The sequence below is a fragment of the Suricata suricatta genome, chromosome 9 (assembly GCF_006229205.1).
Source record: "Suricata suricatta isolate VVHF042 chromosome 9, meerkat_22Aug2017_6uvM2_HiC, whole genome shotgun sequence".
Lineage (NCBI taxonomy): Eukaryota > Metazoa > Chordata > Mammalia > Carnivora > Herpestidae > Suricata > Suricata suricatta.
The window spans coordinates 13,934,222-13,961,105 of NC_043708.1; the positions used below are offsets into that span (position 1 = coordinate 13,934,222).

The 26,884-nt window shown below is 39.6% G+C and overlaps 1 protein-coding gene and 1 long non-coding RNA gene across 4 annotated transcripts in view; one reads left to right on the forward strand and one right to left on the reverse strand.

Moving 5' to 3' along the window:
- Nucleotides 1-26,884, reverse strand: part of TTC8 (tetratricopeptide repeat domain 8) — a 53,373-nt gene that overhangs the window by 12,155 nt on the left and 14,334 nt on the right. For both annotated transcript variants that reach the window (XM_029951774.1, XM_029951773.1), the window contains 8 exons: nt 24,643-24,763; nt 23,201-23,264; nt 22,934-23,093; nt 22,650-22,739; nt 20,487-20,531; nt 12,256-12,341; nt 8,644-8,731; nt 5,925-6,035 (listed from right to left, as the gene is read on the reverse strand). In XM_029951774.1, the coding sequence (XP_029807634.1) occupies nt 5,925-6,035; nt 8,644-8,731; nt 12,256-12,341; nt 20,487-20,531; nt 22,650-22,739; nt 22,934-23,093; nt 23,201-23,264; nt 24,643-24,763 (765 nt within the window). The remainder of the gene's footprint in view (nt 1-5,924; nt 6,036-8,643; nt 8,732-12,255; nt 12,342-20,486; nt 20,532-22,649; nt 22,740-22,933; nt 23,094-23,200; nt 23,265-24,642; nt 24,764-26,884) is intronic.
- The window catches only part of LOC115301787, a 62,655-nt gene continuing 38,547 nt past the window's right edge, over nt 2,777-26,884 (forward strand). For both annotated transcript variants that reach the window (XR_003913287.1, XR_003913286.1), the window contains exons 1-2: nt 2,777-2,914; nt 14,334-14,652. This is a non-coding gene — a long non-coding RNA (uncharacterized LOC115301787). The remainder of the gene's footprint in view (nt 2,915-14,333; nt 14,653-26,884) is intronic.

Here is a 26,884-nt window from a genome sequence, read left to right on the forward strand (position 1 = left end):
TGGAACTTCTCTAGCTTTGTCAACCTGATTAAGGGAAAAAAGGCATCTTGTTATTGTTTTAGTTTTTATTTCTTCAATTATGACTGGGGTGAGGCATTTCTTATACCATATATTTGTGTTTCTTTTCCTGTGAACTGCCGGTTCATGGCTTTTGCCTGTTTTCCTATCCTGCCTTTTGTCCTTTGACTATTGGCTTGTGTTATGTGGGGCCTGGCTGGGAAACTAGAGCTGGGGGCAGAGATGTGGCTCTGAGGGATCTCTGGGGGTTCCCGGGCACGGACTCAGCTTCCTCGTTTCAGATTAGACCAGTCTGCTGATGTGACTGAAGTTCAAAACCAGGAAGGCCTAGTGTTTATAAATATTTCCTTCGGAGAAAAAGAATAGATGGTTTAGGTTCTTCCAGGTGGGTGTCACCAAGCCCCAGTATGAAAGGTGGTGGTGTGGCCAGAGTGTAGCTGGAATCGGCTGCTGTCTCATCTCTCGCGTGACTTTATTTGCATGGAGAGAGCGTCAGCAGCCACTGTACTGGCAAGTAGGAAAATGAGGGCCTACGCAACAGCTGCACCTCGGTTTTTGCCACAGCTGCTCTGAGGAAATACCTCCTTTTCACAGGGGCTTACAATCTTGACTAAATGAGAACCTGTAGGTTTGTACACAGGCACATTTCTGTGTGTGTGTATATGTGTGTGCACACACGGGCATGTGTCTAATTCTCCAATCTGACAACACCTGAAATTCAGCAATTTTTAAGCAACATATGAACTGAGGAAACTTAAAAGTAGTCTTTTGTCTGTCTCAGGTATGGTAAATATTTTCCCTGTTGGGTATTTTTACACCTGCGTTTTTGGTTGGTTGGTTTATTTCTATTTTTGTTTTTATAGAATATTTAACTATACAGAAATGTATTTATATAGAAAATTTAAGTTTTATGTTCTCAAATTTATTAATATTTTCTCATGGCTTTCAAGTTTCTATTATGCTTCTTATAAGAAAGGTCTTCCTGTTCCAAGTTTATAAAACTAATTCATCTGTGTCTTTTTTTTTTCTGGAAATTTCATGATTTTATTTTATTTATTTGTTTTTAAAATTATTTATTTTGAGAAAGAGGGCATGAGTGGGGGAGAGGTAGAGAGAGACAATCCCAAGCAGGCTCCACACCATCAACACAGAGTATGATGCAGGGCTCAAACTCACAAACTGTGAGATCATGACCTGAGCCGAAATCAAGAGTCGGACTCTCAACTGACTGAACAGCTCAGGTATCCCTGGAACTTTCATGGTTTTAAATCATTAAGTCATCTGGCACTAATATTTTCTTGTAATATAAGAAATCATTATTAATCCAGCTCTGTTTTTCTCAATAATCCAATAATCCTATTAATTTAACAGGCAGTCTTTTTATAATATTGTATGTATTTTCATATGTACGAACATACATAGACTCTATTTTGCTCCTTTAATCTATTCCTGTATCAGAATTGTTTAAATTATAGTAACTCTAGAATAAATTTGTTAATGTAGATTTAAAAAAAATTTTTTTTTAACTTTTACTAATTTTTGAGAGACAGAGACAGAACGAGCAAGGTAGGGCAAAGAGAGAGGGAGACACAGAATCTGAAGCAGGCTCTAGGCTTTGAGCTGTCAGCACAGAGCCTGATACAGGGCTTGAACTCGTGAACCATGAGATTATGACCTGAGTGAAAGTTGATGCTTAACCAACTGAGCCACCCAGGTGCCCCTTATTAATATAGATTTTAAAAATATTTTCAAATATAAATGCCACCTCAAGTATGTGAATAACCATGGTATCATTTAAGGGATGTTTATCATGGTGGTTTTGGAACTAATTTATAAAATACTGACTATAATTCGATTTTAGTTATTTAAAATAAAATTGCTAACAACTAAGGAGATGAATGTCACACTGGTCTTCAAACTCCGTTACACATCAGAAGCACTCAGTGAGCTCAAACATACGAATGTCTGAGTCCCCCCTTCTGGGGCATCTGATTCAGTGGGGAGAAGGTCGGCTGCCCTGCTCAACCTCTCCTACAGTCAGTTTTTATGTACAGTAACCTCCAAGAACCACTAGAATAATATTTGCTAGGGAAAATGTTTCTCATTTCAAACATCTTTAACAAAGAACACTTCAAAGAGAGACCTGCCTTTTAAATGGATAAACAGAATTCTGTGACAATTAAAATCAGAACTAAATCAATTTAGCAAGAATACATGATATTAAACAAGTTTCTATACAAAATAAGCAATGACCAATAAACATGTTTGTTTTAAAATAGGAAGCACTGGAAAGATACAAGGTCAAAATGAAAGAGAGAAAAAGAACCTAATGGAAGAGGCTCCCTCCAGAGAAAAGCCTGATGTACACACAGAAATCCCTAAGGCATGTGTAATGTAGGCTGCAGTGCGAAGGAACAAACTTTACTAATTAACTCTGAACCTACAGTCACATAAAGAGAAAAAGAATACAATGGAAATCTGTCTTTGTATGGTAAACTTTGGCACCAGGGAAAGGAACTGTCAGATTCAAGGGGAAATGCTGCATCTGCCTATTTTAAGTTTGCACTTAGTCCCTGATCATGCTTTCTTCTCCACTTCAAGGGCCAATTCCAATTCCACTTTCCTCCCCAAACCTTCCCCTGTACCCTCAGGAAAGGATATGGCCCTCCAGCTCCTGGCCGGACCCCGAGGAGGAAAGGATGAAGGGAGCGAATTCAAGAATCTACTCCCTGTCCCAGCCATAGCAACGGTGACTATGACAGAGGCTGGGAAGGAATTCTTTCAACCGGCAGCCACACGTCAGCGATTCCAGAGTCTGTCTAGCTCTTTCTGCCAGCACCTCCTGCCTAAGAAGAAGGGCAGAAGGACTGAAATGTGCAGAAGACAGAGCTTAAAGGTCAGACCACTGTGCGTGAATACCACTGCTCTCAAAAATCGATTCTACTTTATTTCTTAAGCTTCTTGGTCAAAAGTTTGTCCATGTTCAACTTAGGGTTACACAGAGATACTAATACAATATTTTATTTTTACTGAATTACCAAAGCCACCTACTTATGTGTTTATCAAAATTTTATCTCAAAAGGGGAAACAAATTTTGTGGGGTCTGTGGGTGACAGTTAAGTGTCCAACTTCGGTTCAGTTTGAGGTTTGTGAGTTTGAGCTCAGCGTCAGACCCTGTGGTGACAGCTCGGAGCCTGGAGCCTGCTGTGGATTCTGTGTCTCCCTCTCTTTCTCTGCCCCTCCCTCCCTCACACTCTATTTCTGTCTCTCAAAAGTAAAGACTGAAAAAAATTTCTTTTAATAAAATTTTTCATTTTTTTTAAATGTTTATTTATTTTCAAAGAGAGAGTCGGGGGGAGGGATAGAGAGGGGAGCCAGAGAGTCCCAAGCAGTCTCTGTGCTGTCAGTCCAGAGCCTGCTACGGGGCTTGATCTCAAAAACCATGAGATCATGACCTGAGTAGAAATCAAAAGTCAGACGCTTAACTGATTGGGCCACCCTGATGCCTCAGGATGCTTGTTTTTAATTTTAAAAGTAATGCATGTTCATGATGGAACATCTGGAAAATATTAAAAGTATGAAGACAATAAAAATCATTTACATACTACTACTCAGATACAACAATTATTAAAATCTGCCACTCTTTTCCTAACAAAATAATTTTAAAATATTGTCCCTAGCATTTCAAGGAATTTAAGAGAACAGAGATGCTTCTTGTCAGTATTGTACTGGAAGTCCTAAACAATGAAAAAAAATTTTAAGTGGCAAAATAATTGATGCGAAGAGATGAAACTGTTTGCAGATGATGACTATTTTATTTATCTAGAAAATCTAGGGTTGCCTGGGAGGCTCAGTTGGTTGAGCGTCCGACTTGAGCTCAGGTCATGATCTCATGGTTCGTGGGTTCGAGCCCTGCGTTGGGCTCTGTGCTGACAGCTCAGAGCGTGGAGCTGCTTCAGATTCTGTGTCTCCCTCTCTCTCTGAGCCTCCCCTGCTCATGCTCTCTTCCTCTCTCTCAAAAATAAACAAAACATTAAACAAAATTAAAAAAAAAAAGAAAATCTAAGAGAATCTATGGATAAGAGTGAAACTTAAAAAGGGTATTAGGCCTGGTTTTTAGTATCAAATCAACTTTAAAAAATTAATGTATTCCTACTCACCAGAAGTAGTTGAATAGAAAATAACAATAGGGGAAAAAAGGAGTCCATCCACTGTTATACTTATGAAGAGATCTATGCAGGAAAGAGTTAGCGTAACAGGTCTGAAACTGCTATTCTTAGGGGTGCCTGGGTGGGTCAGTCAGTTGAGTGTCCAACTTTGGCTCAGGTCATGATCTCACAGTTCGTGGGTTTGAGCCCCACACCGGGCTCTGTGCTGACAGCTCAGAGCCTGTAGGCTGCTTTGGATTCTGTGTCTCCCTCTCTTTCTGCACCTCCCCCACTCATGCTCTGTCTCTCTCTGTCTCAAAAATAAACAAACATTAAAAAAATAATAATAATGAAACTGCTATTCTTAGAAAGGCCTGCTGGTAAGGTTGACCCTTGGCTGGCATTTGAGAACTTGGAGGTTTCCCTATATTGATATAAAACTTCCCTTAAATGGTAACAGGGGCTCATCTAAACTATTTGCACAAACAACATGGTGCATAAATCTGATGTGGTGCATGTACACCTGCTTTATTTCTTGGCATCTGGGATTCTGGCACATGGTGGGCAGAAGGTGCCCATATGACCACGCCCCCAGTAGTAACATTGAGTACCAAGTCTCTCATGAGCTCCCTGATAGACAATGCTTCATACGTGTTGTCACAACTTGTTCTTGGAAGACTTAGATATGTCCTGTTTGGCTCCACTGGGGGAAACTTCTAGAAACTTGTGTGCCTGATTTTCTCTGAACTTTGACCCCGTGTGCCTTTTCATTTTACTGAGTTTGCTTCATAGCCTTTTGGTATAATAAGTCTTAGCTGTGAGTACCACTGAATGCTGAGTCCCGAGTCCTTCTAATGAATCACTGAACCTCAGTTTGGGGACCCACCAAAATAACATCTTCATGGAGAGAATTACCAAATATTCATTGAAGCACAAAACAAGACATAAATAAATGGAAAATTATACCGTGATGGAGAGTGGGAAGAAAGGCAGCCCACCCCACCACCATCATTCATGTATTCAATGAAACTCTGATCTGTATGCCTGCAGGAGTTATTCTGATTTTTAGTGGTTCTTGATAAGTCAATCCTAAATCCATATGGAAGAGAAAAGGGCCAAAAATAACCAGCTGTGAAGAAGAATAGTTGGTAGGATTTGTCCAGCTTGATAGAGGAATTATTGGAAAGCTGTGGTAATCACGCAGCAGGAAGGATAACTCAATGAGGCTTTCCATGGAATCTGACAACAGGACTCCAAAATTTGTAAGAAGATGCAAAAGTCCAAAATGGGCAAAACGTTCCTGATAAAGACGAACACAGAGCTGCGCCAAATGGTATTTGAGGCAGTAATACATAAGATGGTTAATGCTAGTACAAGGATAGACAGATCAATAGAGTAGAATGGACGGCCCCCGAAACAGATCTACCATGTATACAAAAAGGTTGATAATCTGTTATTACAGACTTTGGAGAAGGATCAAAAGATGTGCTGGACAAAAGCTACCTATGGGGGAAACTCATTTTAACCCCTATCTCCTACCACACATTATAGTCTTCGGTATGTGGCAAATACTTCATAATAAAAACTTAGTTTGATTAAATACATACACTAAAACTCTCTCATCTTGTTAGTAAACCACAGGCCAATAATCATAATTTTATAAACTGTTCTCCTTTCTAGGATCCAAGGGCCTATGAGCTTCTTAAGTAGCATATAACTTCAATTTTACACCAACTTTGTGAATAATGTAAGCCTTACCTCATGGATCCTGGCAATTCCACAAAGTAGGCTTACTTCTCCTGGAAACTTATCTAAGCCTTGTTTGAAAAGATTTAAAGCCGTCACTGGCTGATCCAACGAGATGTAAACCTAAAACCAAGATACATTTCAGGGAGAGTACTGGCACTTAGAACAACAGTATTTGTTATGACAAGTTTATAATTACTGCTTAGTGACAAAGTATCTCCTAGATGGTACAGTAAGAGAGTAATTTCCAGTAGTGATGTTATAGTTTTACCGTCACTTGTCATATCTGAAGCATTCATTCATCTATTCCTTCAACAAATGCTCACTGAGGGCTTGCTATTGCCACAGGGACTGAGCGGTAACTCAACAAGAAAGGAGCGAGGGAAAAATCTGTTTAGAATAGAACAGATACCAGTATATCTATAAGTGGGCGCTAAGGAGCCAAATTTGAGACCGAAGTTGAAGATGACAGAAGAGGAAAGGCCTGAGGAACAACAGGTCTGCAGCAGAGGGACAGTGGAAAGCCTGTGGAGGAGCTGGTTTTCAAAAAGGACCTCCAAAAATTAAAATAAAAAACAAAACAAAACAAAACAAAAAAGGGCCTCCAGAAATAGAAGAGGAACAGACTCATGAGGAATGGGGTCAGGGAACTAAGAAAGTCAGCACTTGATGGCTTCCACTTAATTAGTAATTAGAACATTAGTGTGGATAAACCACACACTTCGTAGAAATTTCTAAAATAGAGAATTCTAGTTTTAGGGATGGAAACATAAAATTATGACATTTTTTCTTCATGATCTTGGATCCTCTCTTTCTTTCAAATAGACTGTGCTTTGAAGAAGGTCTAAACAGATGCACAGGAAAACTGTTTATAGTGTCTAATGCTAAAATGAGATTAAAAGGAGAGGCATGGATGAACACTTTTCAATATTTACTTTACACCTGACTGAACTACTTTTCTAAATAAAGTAAATAATTTAACATACTAATAGGAAATATTTAATAATTTTTAAAAAATTAACAGTCTAATATTTGCTTGCAGAAATAATATTGTTCCTAAATCAGGTTGATGTCTATTACAAAGCAATTACTCTTTTATATATTAAGGAAAATAAGTAAATTTTACTTTTATATAGTCACGTAGGCAACAATAGATTTAAGCAAATCAATTCATGGAAAAATATGTCAAACCATGTACTTAATAATACTTAAAATAAAAAGCAGGGGCGTCTGGGTGGCTCAGTCAGTTAAGCATCTGGCTTCGGCTCAGGTCATGATCTCACAGTTCGTGGGTTCGAGCCCTGTGTCATGCTCTGTGCTGACAGCTCAGAGCCTGGAGCCTGCTTTGGATTCTGTGTCTCCCTCTCTCTCTCTGCCCCTCCCCTGCTTGCGCTGTCTCTGTCTCTCAAAAATAAATAATAAAATAAAATAAAAAGCATATTTTTTAACCACCTGGCAAGTGATAATCAGTTAAAAAGATGACAAATAGTGTGACCAGAGTTTTCATTTCAAGGTGCCAGAAAAGTTTAAAAGTGTACTGTGATGCTTAGAAAGTGCAGAAGGTGGACTTAGTTTCAAACACCTCTGAAAACTACAGTAAACACATCAAGATTATTTGGCACCGAAAGTTTATGTGGTGTAACTTTTATTGTCTCTTTTTAGTATGCAAATTCTTAAGACCGTATTTAGGAAGTAGTAGCTCTTTTATATCTCTTCTTTTCAATTACCACACTTTTTAATTTTAAAGGGTTTATTTTGTGCTTTTGTGTGTGTTGTGTGTGTTTTTTTGTTTTTTTTTTTGAGAAAGAGCGCGAATGAGCAGGGAGGAGTGGGGGGGGCGGGGACTGAGGAGCTAAAGTGGGCTCCACACTGACAGTAGCAGGGAGACAGATGCAGGGCTCGAATCCATGAACTGTGACCTGAGCTGAAGGCAGACGCTTCACCAACTGAGCCACCCAGGCACCGCGGCACTTTTTAATTTTAAAAAAAATTCTTCAAGATACAGCAAGATGATGTCCTCACTGCCACTTCGTCAAATGTTTCAAGTGGCCCTGCCGAGGGGCCAAGAAGTAACTTTTCTCCCAGGACTGAAAATGCTCTGTGGCCCTTCACCTCTGTGGTGGCTGTGGGGCGGTGAGTAGGAAGAGCTGCATTTCAGTGCTGGCTCTAAACAGCCGTGTGACCCTGAAAAACCTACTGGAGCCTCTTTAAGTCTCGGGGGCCATCAGAGTACAAGGGAAATGTTAAAACCTACCTTGCGGGGTTGCTATGAGGCTGTGTGCAGAACAGACCTGATATAATACCTTGTGCTGAACAGGTGTTCAATAAAGGGGAAATCTTTGTTATGGCTGAACCGAGACACTCAGGACCTACGTAAAAACAGTCCGCATTCTCTAACGTGTGCTGGGGGAGGGGGGTCCAGCAGATTGCAGGAACAAGGGCCCCGGGTGACTCTTTCCCACGAAGGTGGTAACAAGCCCGTGGCAGTTTCTTCTGCTCTGATGGGCAATCTTTCAAAGGGGTTTTCTTATTTTTCATGGCAATCGATTTCTCCTGGGACCGTTACCCCCCATATGGTCTCACTTTTCCACTTGCTATAAAGAAAAATATGTCTGAGCACATTCACTTGCCAAATATTCCTGAAGAAACTGGCAACTCTCCGTGTATACTGGCCAGAATTTGAACCTGTATTTTGAGAAGACAGATTTCGTTCCAGTTTAAGAATACTTACTTTTGCCAAGTAGAGGAATGTATCTACCATTTCCTGCTGCTTCAGGGCTGATTTAAATTGTTTTTCTGCTTCACGATACATTCCTAACCTAAGAACAGTCATTTAAAGAATTAGACATTCAACTTGAAAATAAATACTACAGTACTTATTCACACCCTGAGGATATGAATAGAGGTAAATTACATTTCTATCTCTAATTACATTTCATCTAAGAGTAAGCATGTACTAAAGAAGGTAATGTCATACACACATATAAATTAATATTAGCATTATGCTTGTATAGTTGAGCAAGAAGTTGCTATTTCCAATACTCACTGTCTGTGTATCCCTCCAACGGTGTGTAAAAAGTCTGTCTGGACAGCAGGGCTAACAGCTGCCAGGGAGCTAGGTCACACCAGTTTACCACCCAAAGAGCTTATAATCAGCTGGACATATGGCCAGTGACCTGAATAAATGCTTACGGTCCCCATTTTATCGGAAGAACTTGATGGCGTTCCTATGAAAACATTGCCTTCTCTGGGACACAGGCCCATTTTTAAAGCCTTTCTGAGACAGTTTTGAGGTAAGTAGGAATTGCTACGTGAGGCAAACAGCTATATGCCACTTAAGGATTCTAGAAACATTTTCTTTTCCTTTTTTATCTTCGTATCCAATAGACTGTCCTAGTCTACAAATCTGAGATCGGTTCCTCGCCTTACTGCACCCGTCCTGATACCAGCCCAGGGAACATCTATTACTACTAAATCAACTCCGGAAGCACACTTGAGCCTGTTCTAGATCTGTCAGGCTTTCTCTCAACTACTCATTCCGGGCCAGCCAAGAGCTACTTGGGCACCTTATGATGCTTTTACTTTGTGAGAGTTGGAATAATACACAGTATGTTCCCCTTGTGCTCCTTTCATTCAGAGTGAATGAAACAGCTATTTCCTAACAGCTGCTGGAAGATGTAGGCTTAATGGGGTTAAAAGTGCCCCCACCAAACACTGCCATAAAGTTAGAATGTGTGAAATGGCAGAAGGCCCCATCTCTTCAGAGCTCCTACAGTTTTTCCAGGAGTATTCAGAGGATGTTACCAAAGAACTCGAAAGCTGTGAAAAGAAGCAGAGCTCTATACAAAGCTTCAACTGAACATTCAAGTCTTAAGCATATAACTAAAGTGCAGCCACTGAGTTCTGTGAACCCTTAATTCCATGAGAGTCCGGATATTTTTATCTAATACGATGTCTCTTCCCAAAAATGATTTAAGAGGGATTATAATATAATCCTAAAAAAAGAATGAGAAAACAGAAACGATTTTTTTCAAACAATGGGGATGAAAAGATAAAAACAACAACAACAACAAAAAGCAATCAGAGACATTTAACTATCATGGAAAAAGAACAGAAGGATGGGTCATATAAATATATTTTTATTACCTCATCCTCAAGAGATAACTTCTAATACTATCAAAAAGCAATAACCACATGGGTTCTTATGCAAAGGAAATTAAGTGGGCCATGTATAAAGTCAGTCTAGAAATAATGAAAATATCAGTCAAGTTCAGGAACACTGGCCAATATCAGAGTCCAATTCCAGAGATAACCTCCCCAACTGCCAAGTTTTTCTCTCCAATTTAATTCAATAAATACTGTCAAGCACCAACTGCATGCACAGTTCATAACACAAAAATGAAGATCATAACAATGTCCTAAAGGCACCAATAAGAATGAAACAATATGTTCACAAATAAATGGAATCATATTATGGCCAATAAGAGGGGGGGAAAAGGTGCTTTGAGAGCACAGAGGAGGAGTGAACTAAGTTTCACGGAGGAAGAGACAGGCAAGAATTTGAAGTCTAGGTAGGGTGGGGTGGGGATAGGGGAACTTGTCCACGAGAAGCAAACCATCCACACACACAGAACACAGCACACGCGTGGTACGGGAAAGCGGAGTTGGCTGGTTCAGCTGGAAGGGATATCACGATAAGCAATGGAAGGAGAGAGAGAGACGGGCAAGCGTGTGGACTGGGAAAGAGCAGGAGTGCCACATTTAAAATCCAGACTTCATCCTACAGGTAGTGAATAACCAGAGAATACGACAAGAGCTGTTTTATTCACGACACAGTTCTGACGGTAGGACATAAGAAGGGCTAATGGAGCAAGAAAATGGGGGCAGAGAACCCAGATAAGAAGCCAATGGAACAATTCAAACAAAACGAAAAGCCAGAATTCAGGCATTGGTGAGGGAATGGGTGGTAAGGAACAACCGTGAGAGCTACTTGTAGACAAAGAACTGGCGGAATTTACTGATCAGAGCAAAATGTGGGGCTACACCCTCTGGTAATCCACCCTTGACCTCTCCAGTCCAAGTGGGAGCTCTTTCTCTGGGCTTGCTTCCATCGTGGTGGGAGCCAGGCTTGTGACTGTTTACTGTCCTCTCTCCTCTATGTGACTGCAAGTCATTTATTACTCTGTTTATTTATTTTTGAGAGAAAGAGCAAGTGTGCATGAGGGAGCAGGGGAGGATCAGAGAGAGAAAGAGAGAGATACAGAATCTGAAGCAGGCTCCCGGCTCTGAGCTAGCTGTCAGCACAGAGCCCGAGATGGGACTCAAACCATGAGATCATGACCTGTGCCAAAGCCGGACGCTTAACCGACTGAGCCACCCAGGTGCCCCTAATCCATTTAGAGGAAAGACTGTCTAATAAATATTGGTAACCCCTGTGCCTGCCAGAGGAGCAGCTGGTTAAATAGCTTAGTGATGAGTGAATGCAGGAGTGCTGAGCACACAGGAAAGATGGGAGGCTCTTACGGGACAGAGAAGAACACTGACTAATACAGCAAGGTGCACTCATTTAAATGCCATCTTACATGGAGGGCGGAAGGAGTCCACATTGTGCTTTTCTTTAATTATTAAAGATTCCTTAAGCTATTGTTTAGAAGCTCAAGATTTCAAGCTTGCCTTCAGAAATTATACTCATAAAAATTTAATGGTATAATGCTATGATATTACCTTTTAGTAGAAAATACTTCCTCAGTCTAACAGCAGAAAAAAACATTTAAGTTCTATGTAAACTATCTAAATGGAAAGTAGTTTTAATTTCAACCAAAAAATAAGCATCCTTTTTATTCCATTTATATATATTGCCTTTTCCTCACAGTGTTGGAATAATAAGTTCATCTGAAGGATGCTCAGAGTAACTGGTGAACCTGATTTTGAATAATGAAAGACATATTTATCTTTATAAAATACAATTGCCCGTTTGTCTCTAGTTTTCAAATGCTCCAAATGCACTTTAATTCTAGGCAACAAGTTTTAGGTCCTTTACTAGTTGCTGTATAGTATTCATAAAATTAATTACAACTTTTCTGACCTTACAGTTAATTTGCTTAAAAATGTGTTTACACATTAAGTGAATTAATGTAAGAATATTCAGATCCTAGAGAAACACCATGGAATTTTATTATTCTAAAGGTATCAATTCTTAGTGTTAACATGTTCAGGAGGTGCTTTCTCAAGTAAGTCAAAGGCCCAGTTCTTGAGGAAACCTACCCAGAAAAACAGGGATCAGAGTTGAGACTCTAAAATACATCACCACGTCTAAGCCCTTCACAAATCACCAAAACTTTACCTGTAGTAACACTTTCCAATCTGCACTTTCCACCACCAGTCCTTGTACTGAGAATACTCTGTGGAGAGGGCAGCCAAGTCCAAAGCCTTTGAAAACAATTCATTTTAGATTAGGATTTTCTTTCCCAACAATAAACAGAAACAATAAATAATGAAATGAACCGTATAATTAGCACCAATCAGAACATGCATTAGAAATCAGACAGAAACTCAAGTTGCTCATGTTTCCAGATGGCTCTTCCAATTTTCCCTAAATAATCAGTTCCAGACCAGAGGGCTGACAGCAGATGAACAGTAAAAACCGATCAAAGAAAAGCAGATGTACAATGTTAGAATCCAATGCTAACATACAGGCTCAAAGTGGGTATTTAAAGGCCCCCTAAGTTTTACCGTCTCCCACCATTTATCTACCATCCGGTGATTCAAAGTGCCTCTAAACACAGTGGTGGTCAAGTCTTTGGAGTGTCAGCCAGGTCCAACGGCAGGCCCCTTGTCAAAGACAGATGGAGAGAACTAGAGAAAGGTCATGCAAGCAGAGAGAAGGCCTGGAAGACAGGATCATGAAGAGTCAAAGGAGCAAGGGCACTTGGGTATCTGCTGTCTTCAGCCACCATTGTTCCAACATCCTGCCCTCGCCTCACATCCGGTGATGCTGAGGGTCAGACCTGCCTTTGCTGCACCCCAGAAAAGATCTGAGTTGCTTTCATATTTTACACGGGTTTATCCCTTTCCCTCCAACATCTTCTAGTTTGTTCCTTCCAGTGTTTATAGGGGATGACTAAATGGGGATTCAGATTTTAAACAGAGTAAGTAGAAACCATTTGGACAAAAAGGAAAGCAAATCAGTCTTTCCACAAATTAGAAGCTCATGTAAAGATCTAGTGAATAAAAATTCGAGTTATTAGTCAAAAGACAATTCTCATGTTTTATGATAGAAGTCTTTCAAGATTGGAAAACTCTTATTCTTTAGCCAGTGTTCGTACGTGATATCCAACAGTTAAAGTATCTCTCAGTTTTTTAGTTCTATGATCTCAGAATATATCCCATGTTACTATGCATGTCTTCATATGAACTCTTTTCTGACCTTCCTTCAATGACCTACCGCAAAACTGACAACTTTTCCTTGTGTTTCCTCATCTTCCCTTACTCCAGGGGAGACTTCTTAAGATGCAAACTCTTTATAAAGGAAGAGTGGCACCACACTGAGGTTCTAATGCACTCAAAACTCAACACCTCTATTTGAAAGCCATGTGAAAATTAAAAACAAGCCACATATTACCCTCATATGCTTATTTTTCTTTCCTTCTTCATGACCTGAGCCGAAATCCAGAGTCGCATACTTCACCCTGTGAGGCCCCCAGGTGTCCCATCCAATGCATTTCTAAGTGACAGTGTTCCAACCACTAATATTTTCCAAAACCAGTCATCCTTTAGCTATTGTTCTAGTTGCAACAACTTCAAGATGATGAAACTAAAGAGCACATGTAAATAAAGATTCCAGAATCGACCCACATGCTACTTTAATTTTGCCAATACTGCCAATATCACCCCAAAAGGCACAAGTGAGGAGGGAAAGGGGGTTATTAAGAACTCAGAGGCAGAAACAGAGTTTTCCACAAGTCGGCTTTACTTTTTCTTATCATTTAGCTATTACTTCATAATATTCTCTATATTTACCTACAGTATCCTCCATGTTTGTCTGTAGATAAGTACAGAATCATCCACCCACATGGTACTTAAGTTTTGTCGATACTGCCCCCACAAATGGAAAAAGCATTAAGAATGGAAAGAGAGAAATATCGTTTTCCATGGGAAGCTCAATTTCATTCTTTCTTAAGTACCACTTCACATTCTCCTCATTTGTCCGTTATATGTTCCTTTTTTGTGTGAAATGGTTTATTTAAAAGGAAATTTCGAGGCCACCCAAAGTAATTAGTATAGAAGCACCGCTGACTTCTTAAGCAGGTTAGAAAAAACAATTCCTCTTTTCTTTTTCCAGCTAATGTCATAAAACAGAATGGGGGGGAGGCACAAAAATGCATGCTTTCTGTTCATTACCTAAATCCTTTTTCCTTTCAGAAAATAACATTTGTGGTAAAAATCTAAAATGACATCTTAATGGCACAAACCGATCCATAACAGAACTATAATGTGATGAGCCCAGGACAGAGTAAGAAGACAGACACAGGGATCTGTCTCACTCGATCCTCCTCACGTCCATCACAGTGCCAATGCACAGGCAACCAATAACTACTTGTCTCAAGAATAAACCAGTCAAGGGATAAACCAATCAATAAATCCATGAATGGAGAGGAAAACAGAGGAACCAACAATTTGTGCTTTTCACTAACTGAAAACAAGGCTTAATTTGATGTTCTGTAAAATACATGTATTGAGGGTAAGCAGATGGAAATAACATGCAGGCTATAATTAGTTATAAGTATTTTAATTTATTACTGCCTCTAAAGTATAACTAAATTTCTAAATGCAAAGTTGCTATAATGTTTTTGAAAATTTTGGAAAAATTGGATAAAATTTTGGTAAAACTGGATAATTTCAACTACTGCCGCAAGGTGTATAGCTTTTCAATTTATTGTAATCTTTTCAATGTACTGTTGGCACCATGAAGGCATTTAACAAATATTTATAGAATTAAAACACCTTAGTTCTATAATACTTTTATTTTTGGTAATACCTTCTAGTGTATGTGATAGTATATATTTAGATTAATAATTCTATTTAACATATGTACTAAATGTTATACATTACAAACACTTTTCTATTTCTGACTAATTTTTATAATTATGATTTTTTAATGGTTGCATAAAATCCCAGGATGCAGGGTAGTGTAACTTAGGTTGTCATCCACAGTGCTTTGTTACTACAGCTAATACTACAATGAACATCTTTGCAAATAGAGCACCTACTGTGAAATTTCTTAAGAAGTTAAAATTAACAGTATTCAATAGTCTCTCAGGTTTTGCTGTTGAAAACTAACCGAGGGTTGAAGGTAGAGGGGGAGGAGGAAGGGAGGTGGTGGTGATGGAGGAGGGCACTTGTGGGGAAGAGCACTGGGTGTTTTATGGAAACCAATTTGACAGTAAACTATTAAAAAAAAAAAACAAAAATTAAGCTTAAGGTAAATTTTTTTTAAAAAGTTAAAATTAACAGACACAATAGGAATAAGCTATCTTATTCTGTTTTATATTATACTCTTTTCCAAATTATTATACCATTTAAAATATCATCTATATCAGTATAACAATTTACTCCACTCTTTCCCAGCACTTTTTTTTCAAATTTCAGAATGTGAAATTGCAAGTCCATAATTTAACTTACTTTTTTGTGTTAGAAAGTGCATCTCTGATGTGCTTGATTACTGGCACTTTTTCTAATGTAAAATTCCCATCACTGGATCATTCCCATTTCCGTAGGAAACTGCCTAATGAAGTTAGATAAGCTTTTTCCTATTTAACAAACACTAACATTTTTAAGTCATGATCATGTACCTATTTCACCCTTCTGCTGTCCTTTTACATTTGTTTGGTTTTGGTTCTGTTCACTGTGCAGAGATATATATGAGTCAGTATATGAATACATACTGAGATATATATGAATCAGTAAGTCTCTAGTTTGCTAGCTTAAATTTTTTTTCATTATTCACTAATCAAATGTCTAAAAGTCTTTAAACAAATTTTCTAAACAGTATTGTTTAATAGAGCATAAGGATCTGTTTCAGAAAGTAAAAAATTGTGTTCAATGTTGCTTGTTTCTAGAGTATTGAGTCTTTCACTGTTCCTAAGAATAAAAATATAAATTTGTAAGTGGGGACTCCAGCTCTCAACAGGATTTTGTATCACTTCCTTGCTACTGAGATCTATTTGAGAGTCATTTTTGCTGTTGTTTTTCTCTAATTTGTGGACTTCTATCATTGAGCTAGGAGACACACTCCCTCCTATTTGTTTATTATACAGAGCTCCGGTCCTCAAGTCCTGTTCGTCTCAGCTCTACTTTCCTATATTAGGAGGCCTAGCATTCCAGGCAAATATTTTTAATTTTTTTAATGTTTATTTATTTTTGAGACAGACAGACAGACAGCATGAGCAGGGCATGGGCAGAGAGACAGATGGAGACACAGAATCTGAAGCAGCCTCGAGGCTCTGAGCTAGCTGTCAGCACAGAGCCCGACGCGGGGCTCGAACTCACAAACCGCAAGATCATGACCTGAGCCGAAGTCAGACGCTTAACCGACTGACCCACCTAGGCGCCCCCAGCCTTCTCTCAGTCATTGCCTTTCAAGCTATATTCTTTAGCAAAAGTTCCCAATCCTGGCTGAAAATTAGCATTGCCTGTGGAGCTTTACAGCAGATTTACCAGACACACTCGTGGGGATTCTGATTCAGGAAATCTAGCACGGATCTAGAAATCTGTGACATTAAAATTCACCAGATGAGGGGCACCTGGGTGGCTCAGTTGGTTAACCTTCCAACTTCTGCTCAGGTCATGATCTTCTGGTAGGTGGGTTTGAGCCCTGCATCGGGCTCTGTGCTGACAGCTCAGAACCTGGAGCCTGCTTCAGATTCTGTGTCTCCATCTCTCTCTCTGCCCCTTCCCTGCTCACATACTCTCTCTTTCTCAAAAATAAATGAATGTTAACAAAAATTTTTTTAATAAAAATTAAAAAACTAAAGCTCACCTGGTGATTCAGAAACAGCTGACTTTAGGAACTACATAAGAGCCCTGGGATTTGAGGGGCAGGAGTTCAGGGGGTGGAGGAGTCAGGCAGTGGCCCAGTGGGTGTGTTCTTGGCCTCCTTCTTCTGCCTGAACTCCTGCAGCCCCGCTTTTTGTCTGTTTTCCACAGCCCGGGCTGGATAAGATTTTGTTTGAAGTATAAGTATTTTTGAGTGCTGTTTAAGTAAAAAATTTGAGAGTCGCTGCTCTGTTTAAGATCAAATGTTTTTAGGGGCACCTGGGAGGCTCAGTCAGTTAAACGTCCGGCTTCGGCTCAGGTCATGATCTCACGGTTCGTGAGTTCGAGCCCCGCATTGGTATCTGTGCTGACAGCTAGCTCAGAGCCTGGAGCCTGCTTCATATTCTGTGTCTCCCTCTCTCTCTGACCCTCCCCTGCTAACACTGTCTCTCTCTGTCTTTCAAGAATAAATTAAAAAAAAAATTAGGGGCATCTGGATGGTTCAGTCAGTTTGGCATCTGACTTCGGCTCAGGTCAGATCTCACGTTCGTGGGTTCGAGCCCCGCGTCAGGCTCTGTGCTGACAGCTAGCTCAGAGCCTGGAGCCTGCTTCCGGTTCTGTGTCTCCTTCTCTCTCTGCCCCTCCCCCTCTCATGCTCTGTCTCTCTCTGTATCAAAAATAAATAAAACGTTAAAAAAATTTAAAAAAAATTAAAGATCAAATGTTTTTAATCAACAAATATGAAGAACAATGAAAGCCTTCTATAATACAACACATGAAAAGGTGTATGAGTCTTTATAGTCTTTAAGATCCTTAGAATCTTTAGAATATAAGTTCAGTTAGTGCAGAGAATCAGTCCTATTATAGTTCACTGTGGCTCCTATTCCTCAACACTGTTATATCAATGCCGAGATGTAGAACAACATCCCTGAGATGAATGTATCGATAAAGATGTCATCCCTATGATCTCCAAACAGCATTATGATCTGTTTATTTTCTGAACCCACTGGCTACAACTCCTCCCCTCACAGACCTCACTCTAGCCACCCTTGGCTCCTTCCTGCTCCCGAACAGCCCAAGCATGTTCCCACCCGGGGTTTCTACGGTTATTCTGACTTACACATTCTTCCTACACAGAACTGCGTAGTCCATCCCCCACTATCAGGTCTCTGGTTAAGTGTCTTTTCAGAGTGGATTTCACAGACCACCTCCCACCCCAACCGAAACAGCATCGTCCCCCATGTCACCGCATTCGCTTCCCGGCTTTCCTGCTCTCTCACTTCTGTAGTGCTTATGGTCCCATGACATGTTATGTGTTTCTAAATTTGCTAATTCTCTCTCTTCCTTGAGCAACCAGAATATAACCTCCAAAAGAGCAGAGAGTTTGTCTGCTCATCTCACTCTGTAATTTCAGGGCTAGACCAGGGTCTGACACACCACGGTGGCTCAGAAATTTTTGGATGAAAGAATAAAGGTCTCTTCAATAAATAAATCCTCAGAAAGGCAAGATACAGCTTTATGTTATGTAGAGATTGACTCATTTATGAAATGGAATGGTATTTGGATGTTTCTTTATAATGACAGTATAACTCTAAGATTTTACATGTAATCCTGTGACTCTGACCAGTTTTATATAAAGTGAAGAGACTGTGTACTGACTTGTTTATAGAAATGTGCATGATTTCTGTTCCAACCTTAGCTTCTTCTCTTGCCTACATGGCCCCGTCCACCAGCGCATGATTACAGACAACTTCTACATTCTGTGTATTGGGCCTAGGCTCTTACCCACATTTAGTATCACATCTTCCAATACATGCAATCATCTGCACTTGGATAGCCTGTCACAGTTTCAAACTACAAATGCCTTCAAGTGAGTTATCAGCTTCCTTGGAAACTGACTTCCTTCCCTAATTATCCCATTTCTGTTAGTAAAACAATCATTCTTCTTGTAGCCTTCAGGAGGCAGGTTTGACATGTGTCGGTCCTCTGTCCTCCACATCAAATCTATCATCCAGTTCTGCCACTTCTTTCTTTAAAAATGTCTCTCTGATGCCCCCATTTCTTAGTATGGGGCCTATTTATTTTTCACCCCACATCTTGCTTGTGTTTTTACCCTTTCTTTACATTTATTTTCCCTCCTTCCCCAAAAATCCGACTTACTTTGTGGATTTTTACTAATATCACCCTTTTGACTTTTTCCCCCCCTTGGCTACCTGGTGACAATTTCACAGCTTGGCAAGTACCTCTTTAACTGTCTCATTATGCCAATTTTGTTTTCTCAGCTCGATTGCATGGCTTATGGAGTCAGGAAAAAATACATTTTTATAGTTTTCCTAGCACATGGCATTGTGGTTGACACACAGAAAACACAACTAAGGAAAACATTTTTATTTCCCTGAGTATTTAACATAAGCATATAAAGCTTTTTCCCTAAACTAATAAGAATATGATGGAAAGTACTATCGTTAGTCACTGCTGAGTTAACTACGTTCAATTTGACAAAACTTGTGAAGTTAGTGGTCATTTGCATATTGGCATGTAGAAAGTGAGGGGGCGCTTGGGTGGCTCAGTCAGTTAAGTGTTTGACTTTGACTTAGGTCGTGATCTCATGGTTCATAAGTTCAGGCCCTGCGTTGGTCTCTATGAGGAGAGCTCGGAGCCTGGCACCTGCTTCAGATTCTTCGTCTCCCTTTTCTCTGCCCCTCCCCTGCTCATGCTCTGTCTCTCAAAAATAAATAAACATTAAAAACATTTTTTAAAAGTGAAATACATGAAGAAGTCATATGCATATAAACTTAAAACTGTTAAGAGGCTACTAAGGTGTTTAAATATTATTGAAGCTCGGTGATGGGTCATACTGGCTAATTGTATTATTCTCTGTACTTGTGCTTAAATTTTTCTAGCATAAAATATATTTTTTTAAATTTCTTTATAAGTTAATTTATCTTTTTGAGAGAGCGCACGCAAGCAGGGGAGGGGCAGAGAGGGAGACAGAGGATCTGAAGCAGGCTCTGTGCTGATAGCAGCAAGCCTGCTGTGGGGCTTGAACTCATGAACTGTGAGATCATGACCTGAGCTGAACTCAGGAGTCAGACACTTAACCGACTGAGCCATCCAGGCACCCCTCTATCATAAAATGTTAAAGGAGGGGTAGGGGGTGCACTACAAAAAACCAGGAATCCACGTATTATTTAACCTATAATTCACTATATGGACTACAGAAAAAATAGGTCGACAATGCTAACTATTAGTATAAAAAATAAACTGTCACACAAGCACATTACGCAATATTCTCAACTATCTATATCCTTCTCTGTGATGGAAATCTACTTACTCTCCGGAGCAGGCACAGTTCTTACCACTTCCGTATTTATACAACTTTTCCTATTGAAAATGTCAGTGGATTTGAAAGCATTAGTAATGCTCCAATTTTTAATAATTCCATCTGTTTCTAAGGTCAGAAATAGAACATTTCAGAACTGAAATCCCCAAAGTCAGAAAAATTACAATAAAAGAACATAGCACGAATTCAAAACTTACAGTCTTAACGTCATTTTCATGATGAAAGATATACTCAAACAAAGCCTGTGAAGAAAAAAAAGGCCAAAAATACATTAGATTTTATTTTATCAAAAGCACTCTATTGTTATATCCAAACTCAGACCATTCTGACAGCACCTGGGTTGAACCAAAATAACGAGGTACACTAAAAGCGCCTTCATCAGTAAAGGGTCTACCCATTATTTGTTACAGTCACCATTTTAAAATACGCCGATTTATACCTGATTCCTGTTTTTACAAAATACAAACTAGAAAACTCAAATAACTGAACAAGGTTTTTTGTATTATACACATTATTTTACTACAAAGAGAGAGAGGAGAAGGCCAACTCTAAGATTATCCTGAAACAGATTCAGCCCATTTTTTTATATACTCTACACATACAATACAGTCATTATGATATTGATAATGACATATTAGACATGGGGGAAATCTGGAAGTTCCTTCTGAAACAAAGTAGACCTTAAAGTGTAAAGTGAGAGGTGTACATGACTCTTAATGTGCAGCTGGGTCTGAGAACCATTATTTTAATACTTCCCCCAACTCATCTGGATAAATAAGCATTTACCAAATTACCTCTTGGTGGTATCATGTTTGTCCATAAAACCATTATTGTACCCTTGCAAAGAGGCTAGCATATCAAGGTTATTAACAGAGAAGACTTAAGAGGCAACCAAAGAAAGAAAAGAGAAACCAGGATAAGGCCCTTCTTTTAAAAACTATCCCTAGCCCTCCATTCGCTCGTTGATAAAGAAGGTAAGTTAAGTGCACGGCTGGTGCCCCATTGCTGTGAAGGAAGTTACTGTAGAGAACTCGAGCGACCAGTACTAGAAATGAGTCCTGATGAGTAAAGGCGAATTGGAAACCAAAGACAGAAAAAGCTGGCATTATTTCTACAACATGTTAAAAAAAAAAAAAGCACAAAAATCTGGTTCCGTTTAAATCTAGTAACACAGACCAGTCTGTCCTGGAAGCATCAGCGTGTGAGGGAGATGCCTCCATGGGCAGCAGTCCCTGGACCGAAAACAGCAATGGGACCAAGCCACCACCTCGAGTAAATGCTCACAGGGCAGGGGACCAGACACTCCATACGAATTGCTGTCAATACTTCCCTCCACGAAGGTCAGGTAAATGCGTGTACCTTTACAGTTTTGCTAAATGAGGTTGGCCTGATTGCTGTCAAATAAGACATTAAGAAAAACATCATGGGCCTTATTATCATAGGCTAATTCCCTATCAATTGACATTTCTTTTTCAGATCTTAATTTCAAGTCTGTATGGCTAGTGTCTGTTCTTCTATTCCCTAGTGTTTGACATTTAGTAAGTATGTTAAATGCCATTAGGACTCCAATTCAGAATGAGCTCAGCACTCCACAGAATTCACAGCCATTACAGCTGAACACTTGGGCTAGTTCAGACCAGTTTCCGGAAAAGCTAAGTGCTCATGTCTCTGAATTACTCCAAGCTCAACTTCAAGATCATTTTTACACTGGAAAGGTCACGGGCCCCATCTTTCCCTCTCATCTCTTTCTCTTTTTCTCACTCTCACATGTACACTTACTTTCACCCTCTCTTTCTCAATTTAAAGGAGCGTCTAATCTTTGACTAGTTAGAATTACTAAGGTTATTAATTCTCAGTAAGGATCACTCAAGCCAGATAGTGGTTTATGGAGATGTGTGCCTAATTAGCAATTAAAAGTACATTTTTTTCATCTTCCTCTTGACAGTCGTAAAATTCTACAAGGACAGAAATTATTTTTCAAATAGTCCAGGAGGGAAAAGGAAAACACACACACACACACACACACACACACACACACACACACACACACACAGATGACCTTCTAAGTTTCATTCCACAAAGATGCTTCTGCCTGTCTGCTTTGTTTGTTGTCAGTTACTATAATTTGTCATAAGTGACCACAATGTGCTATACAGCAGTATTGTATACTTTATCTCTGATGGACTTTCCTTAACTGAAAAAACTAAGAGAAATTTTACACAATAATTTAAAATTTCCATTTCAAGCAAGACATGGCCTTTCCTTCACACACAAAAAAATTTTTTTATTTCCTACAATCTTATCGGGATAATACATCTAACATTACTACTTCATAACATAAAATCATTTTAAGTACGTACCTTTGCCAATTTAGGTTTCTGGGCATATTTTGTTAAATTCAGTCTAGATAAATTTATAAAAGGTCCATCAGGACTTGTAAGCATGGAAGCCTAGGGGAAAAATGACAGAAGAGAAACTGAAACCTCCTCTTGAAATATAAATTGGGTGTAATGAACATAATAAGAGGGCCACCTTCCAAAAATCTGCCACATGCCTTTCCATTGTAACAATAGCAAAAAAAGATATAATGTAACATAAACCTACTCTGGGAACACAAAACCAGGGCCAAGCGGACCGAATTTACCGTTCCCAGCCTGACAAATCTTCCAGAGGTGCTGGTGACCGGGCGAGCCGTGTAGGCAGTTCTGGGCGTTCTGATGGCCTGCTCCATAGTGCCAGGCCTTCCGCTCTGCGTGCTCGGTCGAAGGAAACCCGTAATGGGCCTTCCAGCTTGAGTGATAGGCCTGTGAAGAGTGCACATTGTGAAAAGACCAGGAAGACCAATAAGGAAAGATACTCATACAATCTGGTCAGAATTTAATGGCGGAAGGTATGAAACCGAAGTGCATACCTGACGGCCGGACTAGGCCCCCCCGTCTGATTAGTTCCGGGCAGTTTCAAAGAAGTTCCAGGGCCTATGAGATGAGACAGCAAATTCAATTTATATATTAGTTATTAATCTGTAAAAACTGCCAGCTATTATAATTTTCAGAAATGTGCTGGCCTGGTGAAAAAGTCACTAATAACAGGAAATATATTAGGGAAACGTGTCTGAGACTGATATTTATTGACATCATGTTCTTTTATGTTTTCACATTTAATCTTCACACTAAATCTGTAAGTTGTATTCACCCATTTACAAAAGCTTAGAGGGTTTAGTAAACAAGTCAACCTATTAATAGACCTGGGCTTCAAAGTCAAGGCTAGCAGGCCCCAGAGCACCAAAACACAGTGTTTATATAGTTTATTTCTCATACAAAAGTTTATTTCTGACACAAACTTCTCCCAACAAAGGATCATTTACCCACAATATATAGAATTTAGACATTTTTAACTCCAAAAGAACAAAATGATGGGGGAAAAAGACATTTTGGCATGAACCTTATGTATTTTTCTCCCTCAATTTCCATTTGAAGCTTTAAAACAGTTATTATCTTCGGGCACCTGGGTGGCTCAGTCGGTTAAACCTCCAACTTCAGCTCAAGTCATGATCTCACAGTTCGTGAGTTCATGCCCCGCATCAGGCTGTGCTGACAGCTCAGAGTTTTGAGCTTGCTTCGGATTCTGTCTCCCTCTCTCTCTGCCCCTCCCTTGCTCCCACTCTGCCTGTCTGACTCCCTCTCTCTCTCTGCCTCTTCCCCCACTTGCACTGTCTGTCTCAAAAATAAATGTAAAAAATATTTTTAATTTATTATTTTTCAAAATATATAAATGGCTGATAACAGTTATAACTAATACCAACAAGACCACCATACATCATGGTAACCACTAAATACCATTTGCTCCAGCACATCTGCAAGCTGGGGACAGGGAGGCTGTCACAATCCCGATAGGCATTCACAGGCCAGCGCATCGCCCATCACCTCATATCATGCATTAGAGCAAATCACCTGCAATTATTACAGTGAAGTGATGTTGTCCAAAGATCTTTGTTTTCTAATCCTTTTAGAACACTTCTGTCATTTGGATGCTTCCTGTGTTTTGACTCTTGGATAAATAATTTTCTGATAGATAAGGAGTTCAACTAGAATGCATTTTAAATATAAAATGTTTTTAAATGCATAATATAGCTTTTACTGAAAAATTGATTTATACAGTAATCTCACATCCTAAGTTTAAGATCGTGTAATTGAATTGCGGAAGCAAAGTCTTTGTACTATATGGCAGGATGGAGACCATTAACCCGATTCAAAGTTTCTTCATGTATATAATGTCTTGTGTTTATTTTACGCACATGTAGTATTCTTCCTCCTAATGGCATTTCATTTACTTAAGTGAAAAACCAATACTTACGTGGAACTTGAGCAATAGCATTTTCATCCAGCATTATTTCTGCAATTCCTTCCTGACCTACATCGATTTCATCTACATATACCATTTCAGTGAGTGCCCGTGCCTTCAAAATCCAAGCTGCCTATAAGCGTGGATAAAATAAAGCATACATTAAGTAGTATTAGAAGTACTGCCTGGCCTACAGAAGCTTTATTATTGTCTAACTTTTTATTAGGCATGTTTACCGTTTAATACATTATGCTAATTTAAAGGTCTATTCAAGAAACTAATACAAGGCAAGGTCATTACTAATCAAGAAACGCCCATTAGATCAATTACATAGTAAATAAAAGTGTGGTAATTACCTAGTAGTCTTCTAACATGCCTCTTTATAAGTAAAAGAAAGAACTTCAGAGAAAATTTTGCTAGAATAATAATTTGAAAAAAATTAATAAAGCTCCGGCCATAGTGCTGTTTCTGCCTGCCTCCTTCAGGACCAAAAGTCCCTCAAGAAGACTTCCCTGCTGCTTTAGTTCTAAACCTACTTCCCTCTTGTCTTTCTCACAGAGCATTCTCTTCATACTTCCGTTATATGTACTCACCGATATCTGAGAAGCATTGTAACTATCAGGCATAGGTTAGCTCCCTTCCCCAGAACACAGGCCTTTTTACCTTGTTCGGTTCTGAATTTTCCATAACTCCTATGGTTTTTGCACATAATAGGTATTCCAAAAACTGTTGAATTGAACTAAGATCAATTTCTCCCAATTCCCAATAAGCTAATCAACACAGTCTTGGCTGCTTTGTGATCCAGCCAGTAGAAAGCCTTCTAGAAAGTGGGGGGGAAATGGAAAAGGTACTTAAGGAATCTGGAAAATAGCAGCTTTCCTCTACCTTGAGAAATTAGATGTCAAGGTGTGCACCATTAAATATCCTGTTAAACATTTAAAACGGCTTTATCAGAAATGTTTACCTTTCTGCTTCACTACAGACCAGAAGCAGAGAACATGAAAGCCAGGTATGCTGTGGAGGATGTGGAGAGCACAGACCTGACACTCTATAGTGCAGAGGACCAAGCAGCAGGGGGAGCTTCGGGAGGGGGTGGGGTGGGAAGGGATCACCATACGAGGGAACTGGCCCTGAAGCACGCTGAAGGAGGGCAAATACACTGAGAGAGAAACAGACGAGAGCTACACAGAGGAGAGAGCTACAGAGTTCCAAAAAGTCGTCTCGTAAAGAGCCCAAGATACATGTAGTCAGTGTGTCCATGCCTATGGAGCACTTCCTAGTTCCAGAGCACTCGGCTAGGTTCTTTTAAAAAGGAAGCATGAGAAGATTCAAACTTGGATCCTAATTTCCCTGAATGCATCACCTACTGAATTAAATGACAGGGCAAAGCAGGGCATCATAGGTGGCAGGTGTGTGGTATAGAAAATAGTTTTATAGGAATTAAAAAGTAGAGATCTTTTTGTGGGCTAAAATAACTGGAATGTATATATTGTATTGTATATAATGTATAGACAAAAGTTCTTAAGGAAAAAGGAAGATCTTTCATGCTTTCACTTTAATGGGAATAAAGAACAGTGCCTTCATAGCCGTAGGTTCCTAAAATGAAATTATTATATTTGGTTACATGATTGGGTTTTTTAGCTTCTACTTTCCTGGGTGAGGTTTACTGGATTCAGATAACTTAAAATGCTTCAACTGTGTGGATTTAACACAACTGAATGAGCAGAATGTGGAATCAAAGAATTCATTTGTTTGTTAAAAAAATCAATTCCGTTTGGAACTGCATCTAACTGTGGGAGCCACTAAAGTGTGGAAACAATTGGAGGTTTTCATTCATCAAAGATCAGGAAGGTTGGCAGAGCTATATAACTATGCTCAGGGGGTCAGGGATGTCACCTCTGCCTTGAACCCATGGTTTAATTTAACTTCAAAGATGGAAATAAGTAATCCTGATTTATCTTGGGTGCCCACAGTTCATACCGCCCTTCAAGGATCTGACAGCTTTCATTTCTCAAAAGGGCATTCCTTGTTCAGCACTCTGGAGGACCGGAAGGATTGCAGCATTTTCTTTGAAACCGTAAAGCAGGATGTGGGCTCGGCTGGTTCACTCCCATGTTACTAGGGAGCGCCTATGGCATGCCCGGTCCTGGAGACAGAGATGAGTAAGCCACAGCTCGGCTAGCTCACGCGAATTTCAGTTTTGTAGAGAAAGCATAGTAATCAAAGTCCTGGAGCATGCTACGGAGATACAGAG